This window comes from Sander vitreus, chromosome 12 (assembly GCF_031162955.1).
Source record: "Sander vitreus isolate 19-12246 chromosome 12, sanVit1, whole genome shotgun sequence".
Taxonomy (NCBI): Eukaryota; Metazoa; Chordata; class Actinopteri; order Perciformes; family Percidae; genus Sander; species Sander vitreus.
Genome location: NC_135866.1, coordinates 7795826 through 7815601, shown reverse-complemented (window position 1 = coordinate 7815601; position 19776 = coordinate 7795826). Strand labels below are relative to the sequence as shown.

At 40.2% G+C, this 19776-nt stretch overlaps 1 protein-coding gene across 1 annotated transcript in view; it reads left to right on the top strand.

Annotated features, from left to right (window-relative positions):
* clstn2a (calsyntenin 2a) overlaps positions 1–19776 on the top strand; it is a 179347-nt gene that overhangs the window by 144206 nt on the left and 15365 nt on the right. Inside the window, exons 9-10 of the mRNA XM_078264616.1 lie at positions 816–937; positions 15777–15939. Coding sequence (XP_078120742.1) covers positions 816–937; positions 15777–15939 — 285 coding nt within the window. The remainder of the gene's footprint in view (positions 1–815; positions 938–15776; positions 15940–19776) is intronic.

Genomic DNA, 19776 nt, shown 5'->3' with positions numbered 1-19776 from the left:
CTGCAGTCTTGTAACTGCTCTTCCCTATGTATTATTGTCCATGTATTCATGTTTCACATGTATTATTACTGCTCAGGAGTCAATACAGTGTATAAACATAAAGTGTATAAGTATAAATATCTTCCTCATAAATACACACTCATTGACATTACACACTCTAATTTTATGCTTTTAATTTGATACTATTATTATTTTTATTATATATATTTTATTGTTAGTTTGCCATCACTTTTTGTCATATTATTTTCAGTATGTTAATTTTTGTGTTTGTGTAATTTAAACATTATTTAGGTGTAGGCTTCAAATAAGCCCACTGGGTTTTCTGCCTCTCCTGCACTGCATAGTATTTGTTATCTTTGTCATTTTATGCATTTTGAATGGTGCAAAAATAAAAAATACAATACACCTCAAGCTGATTCAGTGTATTATAAAAGCATAGCAAGTGGGACTTGCCTTTCATTACCATCTTATACAGACACCAGTCAATAATAAAAACATAGACGTATCAGCAGAATGCACTCGGTGAACAAACTTTCGGTCATGCTGACAGCTGTGTTTTGATGTGGAGAACCCATCTGAGGTAGCTGAAAAAAGTTTAGTCTTTCACACAGCTGTGCTGTATGACATTTTTATGGATGATCCCAGAACGAAATCCATTAAGAAAAACTTAAGGAGCAAAGACTTTGTCCTCGAAGTACATGTAGAGGGCATAATGTTGTTGATTCATACACTGCATAATGTAGACCTATGTTTAACTGTGTGCATGTGTTGGTGTCTTTGTGTGACCATGCGTGTTTGTTATCTTCCTCTTGCAGAAATGAACCGCCACCATTACTCTCTGTATGTTCACAACTGCCGCCTGGTGTTCCTGCTCAGAAGAGATTTCACTCAGGTCGACACTTTCAGACCCGCAGAGTTCCACTGGAAACTGGAGCAGGTGAGCATGTGTTTGGTGTGTGTGTGTGCGCTGTCCTATTTGAGTGGAGTATAGATTTAGGGTGATTTTCTAATGCAGGTGAAGGGCTATCATTAGTTGTGTAGTGAAAGGAGAGGCTCCCCATTCTAATTACCGGAGGCCCTCCATCACTTTCTTCTTCTCGCTGCAGGAGATAAGAGGGTAGAAGACACTGTTATCGCACGCACACACACACACACACACAGAAGCATAGACCCAAAGTGGAAAGTCTGTTTAGTTATGGGTAATAGCTCACCCACCAGCAGACCTTTATTATCTGTCATGCTTCTGGAGAGTTGTGTAACTAATTTGCAGTGAAGTTTACTGTTTCACTCCTGCGAAAGCCTTTGAGAGGAAGAAATTGCACCATATGAAGTTGCTTCATTTAGTGAGAGATGCATATAATACGGTTTATTTTTCTCTGTGAATATTGCCCAGTGCCTTTCCTACTGCAATTATCCTGCAGATATACCCCTGAATTTCACAAGACATTATGCACAGCAGGCAGGTATTTTATCGGAATATAACGATTAAGATTTTATGTTTTAGTACTCAAAGTGACAACTGTTTTTGCCCCCTGCCTTTAAGACATTACCATGCAGGGTGAGACCAGTGACTGTGGAGCTCAAAGTCTTGCTCAAGGACACCTCAGTGAGGTGGATGCTTGAATGAGAATCATCCGGCTGAAGGCCGTCACTCCAGTCCCTCTAGCTCACTGGGCAGTCACTGAGCAGAGAAAATCCTGCTGTAAAAAGAAAAGAAAATCCTTGGAGTCAAAATGATTTTCATGATAAGCCAATGAACCTGGTAATTGAATCTCCCCTTTCTACAGACTCTCCCCAGCTCACTAATAATGAATGGTAGATGTAAATATAATCTAATCGTTTACCTTTAGGATACAGCGTACGTCCACCTCATACTGAAATGATTAGAAAATGCTTCATAACTACAGCAAGCTTAGCTTAGCTCTTAGGAGGTTTTGCTCACTAGGCAGATTGTAAGAGATTTTGTATTTGGGTCTTTTCCTGTATGTGTGCTCATGGCTGTGTGGCCATACATCAGCATGTGTGTCTAGTCTGATTTTGGATTTATCCAATTTATTATATATTTTTTAATCTTGCATGGAAAAAGAACACACAAGGTTCAGGTTGCTTGTTTTACGCTGTCATTCCTTGTGTGCATGCAAACATCCCCAGTGCATTTGCTCTATCTCTGCTGGTGCCGCTGTGTACCCTCCAACCAAGTGGTTGTTTGTTCTAGGTCAAAGGTAGATTGAAAAGTGTTTTTTTCAGTCCATTGTTTTTTTTCTCCCGAGACCCACAGACGTGGATGTGACAAAGAGAAGGGCAGCCCAGTAGCAGACTGCCGAGTTTTCTTAGCAAACAAGCAAACAACCTCAAGAATCATTTCAGTCTCGCTTCTTTCCCTTATTCTCTCTCTCTCTCTCTCACACACACACACACACACACACACACACACACACACACACACACACGCAGTACATAGATAACGGGGTTCCTATTTGCTCCTTCAGCTGGATCTTGTGAAGGACCACATGGAGCAAGCATGTACTGTAGTGCCGTCAAAGAGAATATGTGATGAGTTACTTACCAGTACAAATCACTGCAGACTCTCATTAAACATAAATGAAAACTGGTCTAAAATACTGGAGGTTAATGAGAGAAAGGACATCATCATCATAGGAGCACAATGGGGCAGAATGAAGGAAAGACCTACTCTGTGATCATCAATCTGTGATGTACAGTAAAGTGCAGTTTGGTGTACTCATCACCTTTGCCACCTAACCACTATATTGGTTTTACATGCAGGTTGAAAGAGCAGTACATTAGGGAAACTGGTTTGAAGAATTATTTTTGTGAAAACATGTCTTGCAGCTGTCTCTGCCTCCTTTTTTGTGTAGATTTTGGCCTCTATTATTGAGTCTCGGTGCAAAATGGTGAGTATAGAAAGAAACCACTTTCCACTAAAAACCTGATGTGTGCTCTGGAGCAGCACACAGGATTTAATGTTAAAGAAAAGTCAGCACAGTGTCTTTCAAAACAGCTGCAGCCCTCTACAAATATAATATTTTAATTTTTTTTTGTTTTTTTTTGAAGATGCCAGAAGGTTCAGAGGACTGTACAAATAAAGTGAAAATGCAGGCACATGCATCTTTTAAAATATTCTTTTATTTTAAATTCAGGACCGTCAACCACAACCAATGATATGGTTGTGGTTTGTCAATTGGATTTCATAAGATACGTTGAAATTCTTCAGACATTTTTGACATGCTATAACAGGAAAAGTGCAGGTGTAGCCGTATCCCATTCAGATGACCCAGCTCCAGTTCCTGCAAAGCTACGGTGACAGTTAATGGAACAGAGCCATTGTTAGTATTGTTAGTTGCACCTGTGCTTTTTCTGCTATGACAAGTCAAATGCTGCGAAATAACTCCCTTGTTTACTCATTCACTCAGTAGTTTATAGTGAGCATCACTCACAGATGTACTGTAGTTTTACATGACACATGACATTGCATCTACTGTATAAAGAGCATTGCATTGGGGGATTGGTAGTGCCATGGACTTCCTTTGTTCCAATATATAGAATTGTTGATGGCACTGTATAGCGGATACATTTCCCACTAAATATTCCGACACTCAAATGGGTCAGGGATTTCTGCCACACCTGAAATGTCAGCTGTGAAAAAGGTTTATTAAGTTCTGTTTACATGTGTGCATCTTGACCTATGTTTTTACCCTTTTTTTCATGTTATTGAGTTTAATTTCTTCAAAAAATTCAGAGAATTACAAAGCAGTAGTTTTATTTACTTGGTAATAAAAAGTAATATAGATCCATACAGTATAAATTCATATAATTGTGATTTAAAAATATATTTTAGCTCAACAAGCTAAACAGCTTTGCAGATACACAGTGCGCGATTATAATACAATGTAATATTTTTATATGTGATTCATTTTTAGGTCTCTCTTGTCAAAGAGATCTTGATCTCAATGACCCTTAATAAATAAAACTCAAGAAGCCTAAAAAATTAAAGTAAGCAAGTGTGGTATCTAAACTCAGTGATGTACAGTATGCCCTTATTTCCGCTGATTTTTTAATTCATTTAATCAAGGTTGTGATTTTATTGCTTTACTTTATACATTGTTTTTCTGCAGTAACTATTTGAATTACATATCAATACTTTCCTGTTCAGTATTCCTACTACTACTAAACAAAAGGTAATGGGTAAGAGCTACTGCAGTGCCTTGTGGTTAATAATGAGGACAAACTCACAGAGTAACAGACTGTTGAAAAAGGAGTGTAGTGGATTAAGGGAAGAAAGGAGGTGACTGTTGGGTGTCACAGCTTCTTACTGTCCTTGTTCCTCCAGCACTTAGAAAGCACACTCAATGGCTTCCACTGCCACTCCATTTAGCTCTATTGATTTTGCAATTCTCATCCCGAGAGGGGAGGGGCAGAGGGGGATGAAAGGAAGCTGGCAGAGAGGGTGAGAGAAAGAACCTTCCATTTTCCACGTTGATCGAACACACTGAAGAAATGTCACATCTGACAGAAACCTTCACACACACATCTATAAGAGCTCACTTATGGGAGTGTATATGTGAACACATACACACACACACACGCACACACATAGGATGCCTATTTTCATTTACTCTCCTTGAGTTTTATGAGCCTATCAGTTCAGTACAGCTGTTTAAAAGATATTCACCCACAGTCAAAAGGTCCTTTACAAATCAGGATTCATTCTTTGAATGTCCTGTAAGCCGAAGATGGTAGGAATCGGTCAAACATGCAAACAAAGGCACACAAAGCAGAGGAGAGGGGGAAAAGTCGATAAAGAAGAAGCCATTTTGCCACCTTTTGATACTATTACTACAGTTAAAGTTTAAACAGCTTTCTAAGTTTGCCACACATACATTAGTAAGATAAAGAACAAGCATGTGTGATGTGGCACTGATTTAAAACCTTACACAGGCATTATTTACTCACAGCAGGGTCTTTATAGAGTAGTTAAAAATCTATTGTAACAGAAGGTTAAGAGTTGAGACAAATACACAGTATTTTCCTCAGATCTGAGATTTGAAAAAGATTAGTTAAGGGCCAAAGATTTATTTGTGTTGGCAGCTGTTTCGCAACAATCCAAGACAACTGTACTATTGACAGGGCGGATCACGTGTTGTGAATCACCGTAAACTTTCCAATGTCACCAATTACACCGCTGAGAACAGCTGTAGGCCCCCATTATTTATCATTTATATTATATATAGTTTGATAGTCGTGACTGAACGTTGGAGAAGTACAAAATCACCCTCATTGCTTGTCCATGCAACATCTACAATTACCTTATCTGCCTGTTATTACCATGCTTGTTGTGCCACGGCCTGTTCTCTGTCCTGTGTTGATTAGAAGCCTCCCTTTGTTTCTGAGGAGATTAATTGGATGGTGTTAGTGGCGTGTGTATGAGTGCTTGTTTGTTGTACTGTAGATACCAGGAGAGATTGAAGTGCCTATTCAGAGTGATTTAGTTCCACCTCAAACACAAGAGACTAACTGATGAATGTTTCAGTTCAGTTAACGTTTTTATCAGTTAAAGTAATTTATCAATGCTGATAATGTTTAGAATGCAGCGATGGAATGAGAGTGCAAGAGGGACATGTCTGTTTACCACACAGGTCTTGTAAAGGTCAGATGGCCATTTTCAAAAACCTCTCCAATGGCACTTTTTGTTGTTGTATGAAAGACTCACACAAATCCATACTTTCTTACAGTCTGCATCATGTGTTCTCTGGCATTGCTGTGTTTATTTACTTTTCCAGATTGATCTTGTTTGCTATGAATCACTCTAATTCTGCAAGTCACCCTTACAAGGACTCAGCATGCAGCATACTTAGCATAAAAGAGCACAAACTGGCAGTGATGAAACATTTTTCACTTTTCTGTGAGAGCAAAACAAAGAGCAACAGAGAAGATATTGAGCATCTCCTCCAGCGTATACATCTTCCGTGTGGGGGTGTGTGTGTGCTTTCTATTTGTCAAATGACCTCATTTGAGAGCTCAGGTGTACTTTGTCTGCTTTCGGCGCTTTGTGTGTTACCTCAGTGTAGAGCTGCTGCATCTCACTACATGTATATGTCTTTGCAGTGTGAGACTAGAGTGTGTGTTTGTGTGTGTAAGAGGCAGGGGGCTTAATGCCATTACATGCAGACCTGCTGAGTAACATAATTATTATATTGACAGCTTGTTTCGTCCATCTCTGTATTTGTTGTTTTCTCTCACTCTATCTCGACCCCTCTAACAGTCTGACTCACTGCATGTCTATTCTCTAACTCCAGCCTTCACCTTAAAGGTGAAACTTAAATAACTGGTGTGAATTCCTTTTCATTTCAAACAGACGGAGATTTCAAAAATCCTGCAGCAAAACATACATTTAAAGTAGACCTTAGAATTGGGATGAACAACAGTAGTAAAAGCAGTTTTGTGTTTTCTGAGGATATTTATGTAGTGTGGTGCAAGTAGTCCAAAGACTATATCTTGCAGATACCCTGCCTTTATCAACATACTCTGAACCCAGCTTAAAAGTTAAACCTTGATGCAATTTCTACATGTATTTTCTTTTCAACTAATTCAAACCTCCCTTGGGATGTTATTCCATACAGTTGTGAGTGTTACTTGGCCTGCATGACAGTATACGGCCTCTTACATTAAGTTTGTGCCTAACAGGAATAAGCTGCTTTTGTATGACAAGACGTGTTTTATTTACATGCTGTTGAGCATGATATCGAAGCTCTTTTACTTTCTTTCCTTTACTGTTTTCTTCTTTTACTCTCCTCGTCATTCCCTACCATCACACTGACACATAATAGGCTTGCATCAATACTGCAGTAGCACAACAGCGGCAGAGGAGAGGCGAGGAATGTAAATAGGAACAAAGGAGATGACAATGGAAAGAGAAGAGATGTGCAAGTAACTGTAGGAAGGCGTGATGAGGTGGAGGTGGGGATAGCAGCAGGAGGAGGAAAAAGAGAAGAAAGTAGTTCAGACAAAGGGTGTATGGAACAGGACAGATGAGGAAAGGAGGGTAGTGGCAGCCTCAAGGCAAAGCTTCGGATTTCCTGAAAATATCAAAGTAAACAATCAGTATCCAAGATATGTTCATGCACCAATGATTTCAAAATCGTTATAATAATCATTATACCCTTTACATCAGAAAAATGCCAAAGCAAGATCAGTGGTCTTATTGGGCATGCCTGTCGGGCGCTGTCACATAAAACAGATGTGAACACCATTATGTTTGGGTTGTGTCCTCCCATCCCAAACCTCACTAATGCATCAAAATAAACTTGGCCCTACAAAAGGGCTTCCCAGCAACCAGCAGAATGTCCTCATTATTCTGTTTATGTCAGCAGATTCAAAATGCCCCATGGCAGTCGGTGAATAAGGGTTTGTGTTGGGGTTTCTCTCAATATGCACTATAAGCCAGTCTCGTTTATTATCTGAATCATATAACCTATGTTCCACACAAAAGAAGATAAGGGACTCTGCTCTCCTTGTTAGTAGTTTGTCTAATGGCCCAGACACGCTGACCAGACGGCCGACCCTCGGCAGAAAAGGCCGTTGGACTGATCAGTATCCCCGAGTTGGTCAAAAAAGTGCCTCGGAACACACCAAAGCGACGAGACGTAATACGTCTCCATAACAGCAGGCGGCGCTAATCTGTATTGTCGCCCAAAAATGAAAACTGGCAGCTGATTGGACGAACGCGTCACGTGGGTCTGGTTTCTCCGGAAATTAAAGACAGACTGTCATGGCGGCTTGTTCAGAATACGATCTCATATTGTACTGAAATAGTTCACCGAAACGTGGTTCTGAAAACATTTTAAGCGAGAAATAGGCCATACAGTTGCTGAATCTGTCTTCATTTCAGATCAACAAAGGTCAGTTTAAAAGATTTTTATCAGATTTTGAGAGACTCTAGTCACGCTCATTCCGCTCCCCGTTTCCAGGTTAGCACTCCACCAATCAGATGGGTCATTTGAGTCCGACTGCCGGCAGTGCCCGCCCTGCCAATTATACATGTCAAATCGGCCAAAATGAAGGCTGACGGCCCCTTGGATGGACGACGGCACGGAACACACAGAACAGACTCGAGTCACTGACCTCGCCAGACTGTCCGGACGATTATCGGCTCGGTGTGTAGTCACCTTAACACAGAGCAGGCAGCGTGTAATTGTTTGCCAGAGATCCTTTGAGTGACAACCTAAATTCAGCCTTGAGATTGTTTAGTGTTTTCCAGGTCCAATTGGCTCTTAAGGTCTTCTTTCTTATCTCGTAAATATGCCGTGACAGATTTCCGCAAGATAGACAGGCTTATCTCTGGTGTTTTTATTCTCAGCAATAAAACACTGCCATTGCATGGCAATATACTCAACAAAGGGAATCTGTCTCCGTAAGGTAGGATTTAGGCAGCATCTGTAATCTGAATCTTTATGAGGACAGGATATGGTTACAGTAATAGAGGAATGATCAGAAAGTGTCTGGATACCAATTGTACAGTCATCGATCCTGTCCAACACAGTTCTAAACAAGGAAGTAATCTATCCTAGAGAATAAACCTGAAGAAGGAGATTGTCTAGTCTTATATCTGCGGGCTAGAGCATTTTCCAAATTGAATATATCTAAGATACAAAGAAGGAATTGTGTACCCTCATTTGGAGTTGTAGGATGAGTAAAACCCCTCTCCTGGCCATCTCCTTTCCATAATACACCTTTTTGACAGCAGACTTGTCATAGTAGGAAAAGCTCAGGTGAAACAATTTCCATTGGGCTTAGGTCCTTTAAGTGTCCCAGAAAGCAAGCATGCACCATACCAGAAATCTGGAAATATCTTATTGGAATGCTTTCTTTTTAATGTCATCAATTACACCTTTGCTTTTCCTTATATGACGAGCCAAAAATGTCTGCTGTAAAAAGGGGGGGTCTATATAAAAATCCAACACACTCACATGTGTTTTCACTTATTTCTGCTGATTAGACTTCTGCTTAGGTTGATGGTGTGTGGAGCTATGCTGGGAATGACATGGTGTCACCAAACAATGTGTACTAAAAAGAAAAGAAAAAGGTCATGTTTATAAAGCACTTATTCTGTGCAAGTTATAATATTTTAAGATCCAGCATTTATGTCTTATTTCTGGTATGTTTCCCTGCATCTTCTGTTTTTGCTGTCCTTGGCTTGTTCAATTGAGGTTTTTAATCTTTGACTAAATTCAGTGATCCAGCCCCAGGGAGGCTGTATTATCTGAACTTCTGCTCGATTAGTGCACAAATCTGCACTACACTGTAGCATTCTGAGTGAAAAAAACGAAGAAATATAACAAGTTTTCATGGAGGAAATATTGTTGACATGTTCTACAACAAAAGTGGTTTAATCCATCAAACAGGTAGAAATAGTTAATTTTAGAAGTGGGAGAGCAAAAATGATCACTAACCTCATGGAAAATAATTTAAATATTCTGTTTTTTGGTGTTGCATGTAGAGATGTTCCGATGCCTAAAACGCTAGTATCGGTATCAGGAAGTACTGGAGTTTATGCACCGATCCGATACCATTGATATAAAGCCCTATAGAAAATCTACGTTAAAGTAGTTTATTTATGTTCTTTTTCCGTTATAACCGACTGTCAAACTGGATAATAAAAGAAAGTTCTGTGGTATTTGTTGGGTATTGGTAGGTGTACAGATCCAATTATTGGCAAATTATCAAAGATGTTTTATCAATATTAATAAAGTTATGAATATGGTTATTAATAACTTTATCAAATCAACAAACAATCAAAACGGGGCACCACCCTGGAACTTCAGGGGCCAATAACCGAACTGTGAAATAGTCTCATTAGGTGGTATTCCCTTTTAAATACCGATCTTAACTTGGTTAATCTCTGATATTCTTTAAAGGAACAAAAGGAAGGGTGAATTCGAACACTGACCTGTGTTCAACCAGCAATTATTACAATAAGTACACAAATAATCACAGACAACTGCTAATTAAAGTATAGTAGAATTTATTAACTTCAAAATCATCAATGGCCAATTAACAATCCTTTGATCAACTAAAACCAATATACCCTTTTTTAAAGTACAAAACAAAGCACAAACAAACTAGCATGTGATGAGATGCTCTCTGTGTGTGTGTGTGTGTGTGTGTGTGTGTGTGTGTGTGTGTGTGTGTGAGGAGGAGGGGGGTGACGAAACCCGGGGGTTGCTTGGTCATGCCCAGATCAGCCGTTAGCTCTTTGAAGCTAGGCTATGTGTTAGCTGCACAAAAGCTATTTAACCTCAAGAGGGCGGTAGTGGGCTGCGTTGCAAGGCCACATGACTAAGCTGGCCCGTTAGCTCTCCACCTAACGGGTTGGTGACAAAAAAAGACGCTCCAAGAAGCGGAGTTGCAGACCCACACACTAAACTACTTCGCTATGTGCTAGCTGTGTAGCTATTAGACGCACGTGACTCGCTGTAGGCCAGCTGTTCACTTGGGCGTGTGTATGTCCGTACGTGTGTGTGTGCGCGTGTGTTAGTGAAAGAGGAAAGAAAGCCCCTTAGGAAGAGAAAGACACTTTGAAAAACCTGATTATCTCACTCAGTACAATAACTAAAACTCAGTGAAAGGGGAGTTAGCAGGTAGCAATTACAGTTTTAACAAGCTAGCTGCAATATTCAACACAACATATCAACAATGCACCGTGATCAGAGTACATTTACAGAAATAGAGCTGACCCAGCGGTCACCATCATAGATTAATAAATCACGCGCAACAGTAGCGCTTATCAATCGATCACATTAATGGTAAACAATGGCAACATTATGCCTCTACACATTAATAAAACACACTATTCCTCTGCCCAGAAAACCTTAAGCCTTCTTACTGTGTGTTCAATCCGTTTGTTTCGGTCCATATATTTCCACAGAAACAACAGAACGGGTCTGTGTCGCTCGTCAGCGGCACGGAGAAACTTGCTGGTCCCCAGGACAGCGGGGAACAAGCCAGAGTCGACTTTGAAGAAACAACGGTGTCCGTGTCCGATTTCCTTCTAGAGAACGTGTTGTTCTCTCTGCAGTGTTGAAACACGACGTGTGTTTCCAGGATCCAGTAGTGTTCTTCAGAACACCTAGAAATAAATCCACTTTGTCCAGAAGTGGAAGTAATTTTGCCCAAGATCTTGCGCGATCCCTGCAGCAACGGGGTTGCAATGGAAGACGATGAAAAAAGGTGTGTCAAAAGGTTTTATAGATCCTGACCGCATGCTGTGTTCAGGGGCCATTAAGCGAATGGGGATCCAGAGATCTCTGAAAAGGTGTGAACTACAAGGCTGTAGTTCTTAGAGTTTTGACCACTTTGGCCACTCCTTCGTGGTCATTCAGCCATTTTGTTGCCTTCTTATCTCCTTTTCTTCATTTAAGAGTTTGGAGCAAGGGATGTGGAATTTACATGTAGGCCGAAACCCTCTGTTTGAAAGACCACATGGTCTCTGAGTCTTTTGTCTCTGAGTGCTGGCTGGCCACATGTGTTTTTTTTGTACCAGATCAGTTTATGCACATTTGTTTGGATCCAACACATTCATGTTTCACAAAGAGTTTAACCTGAGCCAGACCGACAACAAAGATAGAAATAATATCACATCCATACAGGGATAGTAGTATACAGTTGTTAAAACATAATAAAATATATGACACACTGGTATTGGATCAGTACTCGGTATCGGCAGATACGCAAGTTCAGGTATCGGAATCGGTATCGGGAAGCAAAAAATTGGTATCGGGCCATCTCTAGTTGCATGTAAGTCCAAAATAAAATAAAGAAATGTATTTTAAAATGCATCTACATTAGCAGGGGCATAGTCTATATCGACGATGGGATTGTTCAGGTTCCGCCGGATATCCCTCATTTCAGCCGGATGTCCATCTGACCCTGACAGAGGACTGACGCTGCTGCTTTGGTAGTCTCTATCCACGACGTTCCACTTCCGGGATTGCTCCGTTACCTTCCACTTTCTTTGTGTTGGAGTTTTAAACTCCGGTGGATTTATGAAGACTATAATTAACTGCTCCTCAGATCTCTGCAGGTAAATCCTAGCTAGACTATCTGTCCAATCTGAGTTTTCTGTTGCACGACTAAAACAACTTTTGAACGTACATACGTTCCACCAAAACAAGTTCCTACCAGGGGCTATTTTGCAGCGGCACCGTGGCTTCGTCCGGCCCTGGTTTAAAGAAATGCCAATAAACCAGAGCACATTTTTCTCCCATCCCGGAATGCTGTGTAGACTAGCTAGACCTTCGTCTGCAGCGCTGTGGAGGAAGGTCTGGCAATGCGAGACTAAGCCTATATCGCTACGTCACAACTTATTCGGCACATTAACTCTTTTTCGGAAAAGGCAAAAACCACCTCAAGCGAGCGTAAAAACCTTTTTGCGAATTTGATGAAGTTTTTTCGAATTTTGCAGTTTCCATCAACGTTTTCTAATGCGACACTTCAAAATGCGCATAAAAATACGTTGATGGAAACATGACTAGTGTCTCTCTGCCTCGGCTGCTGTTTCTCTCACTCTGTTGCGGGACTCCTCTGGTGATTGTGTTCATGCTAAGCAGGTCTGCAACCTGCTTGGGGACTGGCTTATTGCAGTGTTTTGGCATTCATTGTCTTGTTACACTGTTGCAGAGGAGAACTACTTATATATTTATTTTTTTTCCGCCATGCTAGCTGCGCCGCTCTATGTAGCATGATAGCAGAGTAGCAGTGTCGTTCGGTCGGTCTTGTCTGTCCAGCGGTTGGTCCACCACGAAATATCTGAACAACTATTGGATGGATTGCCATAAAATTTGTTACAGGCATTCATGGTTTGCAGAGGATGAATCCTAATGATTATAACAATCCGCAGATTTCACAGATTTCTACAGGCAGTCAGCCAGCCAGCGGCTAAATGAAAGTGGCAAATTCATTCTGCCTGTCTAGTCCAGTACACATACAAATCCAGAATGTGAGCTGATGAAACTAAAACATACTGTCATTGTTAATAATGCATGCTTGAAATCATGGGATATCTCAATATGCATGCAGTACAGCAGTCTGAAAAACGGAGCAAGTAGTCTAATACCTTCATCTTCTTTACATAGGTTGTATTTATTCTGCTCTTAATATTCTAACTATTCAAACTGTAGGTTGACCCAAAACCAGATGAATCTAGGCCTTGAATGGTGAGGTTCAGATCTACCTGTGGCCGTATAAGGAAGCAATCCATAAAAAAGCATAGTAACTAAGCATATTTATCCCTGTATCTGCTGAGCGACGTGATACTGTTTGGTGGATGGGGAGCCTCGGATATCCTCTGGGAATTTCTGTTCCTTCACACTCGTAAAGTGTGAGACTCTACTTTCTAAATTGAACATCCCTGGAGATTCCTGGTTGCTCTAACAAAGGTCTCAACCCCATTAGTTTATATCACAGCTTGAATATACTACGTGCGCGTGCGTGCGTGTGTGGCCACTGAGCCATAGAAATAAATCTAACAAAATGAAAATCTGTTTTATCCTTTTCTTCGGTTTCTCTCTGTGCATCTCAAATTAGCAGAAATTCTCCACTTCAGTGCAAATAGATTGATGTTTTCTGTTTATTCAACCAAATCCTTCACACAAGACTGATTACAGAAAAACAGATGCATTGGCCATAAGAGGAGAAACAATAATGTGGGGAATCCTTTAAGACTTCACCAAGTTGCCAACATTTTTAAAACTGTAAATATCACTTTAAAAGGAAGTACACTTGCAGTTTAGGTTGTTTACTGTAGGTTGAAAATATCTGTGGTTCAGATAACAGGCACTCTGACACAGATGTGCTGTTGTATGTGTCATTCGTCCTTTGGGCTGGTCAAATAACTAAAAGCAAGACATTTCTATTAAGCCCTTTCACAGCATATAACATCTAAAACATAATATGGGGCCGGCTGGTTAGCTCACCTGGTAGAGCGTGCGCCCATATATAGAGGATTACTCTATATATTGCTGCATGTCATTACCCCTCTCTTTCCCCTTTCATGTCTTCAGCTGTCCTATTAAAAAATAAAGGCCTAAAATGCCCCAAAAAATTATCTTTAAAACCTAATATGACATGCATCTTCACAGCACCCTGGGAAATTGCCAGTAATCATTTTATTATTTACTCATCTTGGCACAAGGTGGTGATTACTGTATGGATTTTAATCTGCTTTATGTATTAATTACAATTTTTATTTTGTATATTCCCCCATTATTATTTTTTAGACAGTGGGGGGAAATTTATTTTTTATTACACTGTCAACCACAAGGCAAATGCTACAATCATGTCATATCCCACTTACCATAATTACCAGTTTATTGCCTGTAGCTATTTACAGACTTGTCAAATTATTTTAATGTCATAATTGCAAATGTAAAGCATATTCGACTAGGCAGTTAAAAATACGGACGTGCCTGAGAATGCGAACAGATGGGCCAAAATGTATGGATGAAGTGCTATAATGTTACTGCACGTTGTTTTCAACCCTTACACAACCAGAGGCCCGTTTCAGAAAGCAGGTTTAGTGAAAACTCTGAGTTTGTTAACCCTGAGATGAGGGAAACTCTGGGTTTTCCGTTTCAGAAAGAGAGGTTATTTAAACCTGAGAGAGAGGGGTAACTCCAGCCCGTTTCAGAAAGAGAGGTAACTTAACCTCCGAGTCAGTGAACCTAACCTGGTCAGGAGCAGGTTTTCTTCAATAAACCACCTCCATCTGACACAGCGCTCTTTCATTTCCTCATTCATTCATTCATTCAGTCTGTATCAGGCGCATTTTAGCGCAGTTTGTTATCTGCATGAATAAAAAAACATATGTAGGCTAGATACCATATCCTTCCTCATATCACCAACGTCCACCAGTTTTCACCAGTAATATTATACTTGTGATTAAGTATGAAATGAATACACTATATATAACTTACGCATCGACTCGAGCAGCAATTTTCTCCCACGCCAATTCTCGCTCTTTTGCAACAGCAGCTGTGCTGCTTTTTTTTATGAAATATATGTTGAAACTCGCTGTATGTGCACATGAGTATTTCCAGTTCCAGAGGGGTAAAGTATGCTGACTGATTTTTTTTGTGGTTATTGCCATGGTGAATCGTAGCCCTAAAGCAAAGTAGCAGATACATCTTGTTGTGGCCCAGGTAGAGAGAGTTTGTTTGTTGTGGGTAGAGAGGCAGGCAGAAAGAGTGAGAACAGGATGTGTCCTTACAGGTTCTCTAAATAATGAAAGAATGCTTGTGATGGCTAATAAAAGTTACGTGGCACTCAGATCCTCCACAGCCATGTTTGTCACTCGCCGCGCGCCTTTTAATAAACAGCTCATTAGACAGAAACCTCATTAGCTGTCTGACGACAGGGAGCAAATGATTCAGGGAAGAGGAGAGGAATTCCTTGCTTCTCTTTCATTAAAGGTAGAAAGCCGGGGGAGCGCTCAAGGATGCGCCTTCGGTTTCAGCTGCATGGAGTAAACATCATCTTCATAACAGCCTCCCTATAAACATAATCCTCCACGGAAAAAGGCTCCTAACCTAAATAAAAAAAAACCCAAAAAGAGATGTGGTTGCCAGAGTAATGTATTTTTAAAGCTGCCCTATTTTTGTGTACAAGATAACGAGGAATATTTGCTAATTTGAATGCATGAAGTGGACACATAGCAGAAAGTGCTGTAGCTCAATAACATCAAAACCTCTCTCTCGCCTTTACAGATCTGTGACAAGGAATGGCACTATTATGTGATCAACGTGGAGTTTCCTGCAGTGACCCTATTTGTCGATGGTGTGACCTATGAACCCTACCTGGTGACGGATGACTGGCCGATCCACACCGCAAAGATTGATACGCAGCTGACTGTGGGCGCCTGCTGGCAAGGTGTGTGTGTGTGTGTGTGTTGTGCGTCTCTATCCATATACACAGTGTCAAAGGCATTAAAGAAGCTGAAATCAGGCAGGAATGGAACACAAATGCTATAAAATTGTGTTGTTTGGATTGTTTATAGCTATACTATATAATCTGACAGTTGCTTTATATGCAGCCGTCTTTTCAGCTTGCGTTTTGGTGTTTCTATCCTCCACATAAAATGAAGAAATTAGTTATTTATAGGCCTATATTTTTACAAAATGGAGCCACACCAGGACAGGAAAAACATCGTTGTTCTGTTACATAATTGGTTTTAGGACTGCATATTGATCGTTATAACTGCTGTAGTATTGCACTGTAAATGCTTGTTGTGAAACCAAATAAACAAAGGGGTAAAACATAGAAATAAAAAAACATCAAATGAGGGAAAGTCTTTTGGAAGAATGTTCCAGAATCTATGCCAGCGAGCATTTGAAGCTATTGTGGTTAAAGACACCTTTTTTTTTTATCTAGGGCCTAATTTGCTCCCTTTATTTGTTTTTAGGTGTGTTTTGTTTTTCTTTTGGCAGTTTTGTGTATATATATATAAAAAATAAAATTATATGGAATTTTACAATATAATTTAAATTTGTGGACACAAATGCATAATGTGATACATAGAGAAACAGCATGAACAAAGAGCCACAACAGCCAAAATATAAGAGAGAGAGAGAGAGAGAGAGAGAGCGAGAGAGTGTTAAGATAAATAAAGATTAAGATTTATGCCCTGGGGCTGCAAGTATTTCTTCTTTGAAATGGAGAGGCACGAGCGGAGCGGGTATCAAACAGGAAATTCTGCGTGTCAGTTCCAGCGGCAGGGAAAGAGAGCAAGCAGTGATCACATTGGAATGAATAAGACCAACCCCGCTGCCATGTTTATGACTTGAATAATTATACAAAAGTGCTTTACAGGAGGCCAGAATGAGACAGCAGTGATCTGCTCTGCTGCTTGCCTAAATCACGCTCATAACACTGAGCAGCATCATCCAAAGCTTCAATCCTGATGGCATTTTGGTTGCCGTTTAAATTTCTCTTCATCCTGTGCCTGATTGCAATTTTCTTTTGGTCGTCATCATTTTCTTCCTTTCTTCATACAGGCCTCTCGTTCTGCCTCTTTCCACGTATCTCTGATTGTGAGAGAAAGCCCTGAAGGAAGGATTAGCTAGAGTGAACGGAGGACAACTTTTCCAGCTATTACATCCCAATGAAGCCGCTTTAAGCTTCAGTAAGCCGCAACTGATAACTTTGCAGGCCATTAGCGAGCAAGATTGCCTTTCAGAGTCTCTCATTTCTTCATTCCCTTTTCCCCACAATCAACAACATAATGATGAGACATGTGGAATGAAAGGCATTCAGACTGTATTTTCACTGCCCTGAAAGCAAAAAAGATGTGTCATCATACAAGGTTAACAAGAGAATGGTTTGGTTGTTGTTGAGTTTTTTTTAAGCAGTTTTCTGTAGAAACAAGCTGCTTGCATGGGAAATGTGTGTTTGCTATCCCATTTCATGTGCAACAGGAGAGTGGGTGTGGAAAGTATAAAAATACTTCACTAACGAAGCACATCAAGAGCCTGAGGTATCTTTATAATGAAGGGCATCAGACAAAATATATTATCAGTAAGTTTCAAATAATTGGCAGCTAAAGTTTAAGGACACAATGCTAGTATTTTTAGCACACAGTGAATATTGAAAATTGTCACATTTAATTACTATTGTAGACTACAACAAGCACACAACAGTAATCCACTAGAGCTTTTTCATTTTGACTTGTCAAAGCAGGAGAAGCACATTATTGTAATATTAATTATGGCTCTGCATCCCATGGGCCCACCACCTGTGGGAGGAACCGCTGGGGTCGGGTGCGCTGCCACATGGGTGGCAGTGAAGGTCAGGGGCCTCGACGGACTAGACCCGGCCCGGGAAAGGGAAGTTTGGGGTACCCTGCTGGAGCTGCTACCCCCGCGACCCGACCCCGGATAAGCGGATGAAGATGGATGGATGGATGGATTATGGCTCTGTTCCATTAAGCTAGCATGCCACATACAATACAAGAGCCAGGGAGCTATCTATGCATCTATATGAAATGCAGCAGCGTTTGTTGTTATTTTGTACAACTATTACAAGTCATAGCCTTGAAGAGCCTTGAAAACACATTATATACATTATTTATATATATATATATATATATATATATATATATACACACACATTCAGTAAAAAATAATCATATATATCTCCCTGGACCTCACACTCGGTGTGTGTGTGTGTGTGTGTGTGTCTCAAAAATAATAGCAAGGTTAAACGTCTGGGCTCAATCCCCTGAGAGTCAAAGGAAACCTCAATGAAAAGGTCTGTACAGCCTTTAGCCGAAGAATTAGCAACAAAACATGCTTCATGTTTTTATTTACAAGTGCAACATTCTGCTAGCCTGACATCGTCATACTCAGATTCTAGTCAGAACTTCCCGACCTCGAATGTTCTGGGCGGGGCTAAGTTTGGCTGGCATCCAGGCTAACATTCTGCACCACGGATGTCTTAAATCTTATCACGTATAAGTGCAGTGAGACTTTCTCATATTGCATCAAATCAAAAATAATGATTTTAACATTTTGATTGAAAATCCTATATGTTAGAATCAGATTTATTATTATTTATGTAGGAAATAAACATTAAAAGCAAGTACTGCCAAGTCAAGAAATAAAAAGTGCAATAAAAATGAACTATGAAAATATGTACAATATTTCTGTGTTACATTGAAGAGCTAAGAGTAAATCTGTATGTAGTCTGGATCAGTGACAATTCATTTACCGGATAGTCGCCGGAACGTCTGCCCCCACCTGATCTTCCGGCGGATGTCCTTTACCTTGCGCAACTCTGTTGGTTTCGGGAAACATCAACAAACTTCGAGCTAGCAAGCTATTCGCTGAAAATGGCAAAGGATCGTGCAACAAGGCAGTCCTGCTTGGTTCTTTTGGGGAATGATTGTAAAGATTTACAAAGAATGTTTACGGCATTTACTCTCTAACTGGGACGTTTTGAGGCTGATTGGCGGGGATTTACTATGGACGAAGTACACACAGCTATACACTAGTAAAAGTAAATGACGTTTAACCATGTATCCAGCTCATTTAAATAGCTTACGTTACTGTATTCTGATAACTTAATTTAATATTGTATGAGGCATTTTCTTTTGCGGAGTACAAATGTTCCACCAAAACAAGTTCCTTCCTGATCACGATTGTGATTGGTTTAAAGAAATGCAAACAATCCAAGCCGTTTTTTCTTCTATCCTAGAATGTATGTGTAGAGGAGCCAGACCTTACTCCACAAAGCTGTGGAGATAGAGCTGGCAATGCGAAACTAATGTGTATGCAAGATGTGCCGGGCAACATGTGACGTGTCCTCTTCTTCTGTCTTTATTATTTTCTCTCTTTTATGAATCTATAAAAAACACTTATGCACATTTAAACGTAAGCTCTCCAAAAGTTTAGTTCAGTTCGCGCTTAGCCTTTGAATCACAAAGACACTGATGATAACCTTTCAACGGTGCATTTGTCAGAGAGATAAAGGAGGAGACTATAAAGGGCAGAATAATGATGAATATTTTTACATGATGGAAAATGTCTTACTGTGCCACTACTTACACCTTCTTTAGCACAAAGACCTGAAGTGTCATAATGCATGCGCAACTGGTTGTTCCACATCAAATTGTTCCTATTAGCGTTGTCATTTAAAACAAAACAAATGTCTTCTGAATCACTTTTAGTTATTTTGTTTGCAAGTTTGACATTAGACATCAGGTGGGGATGC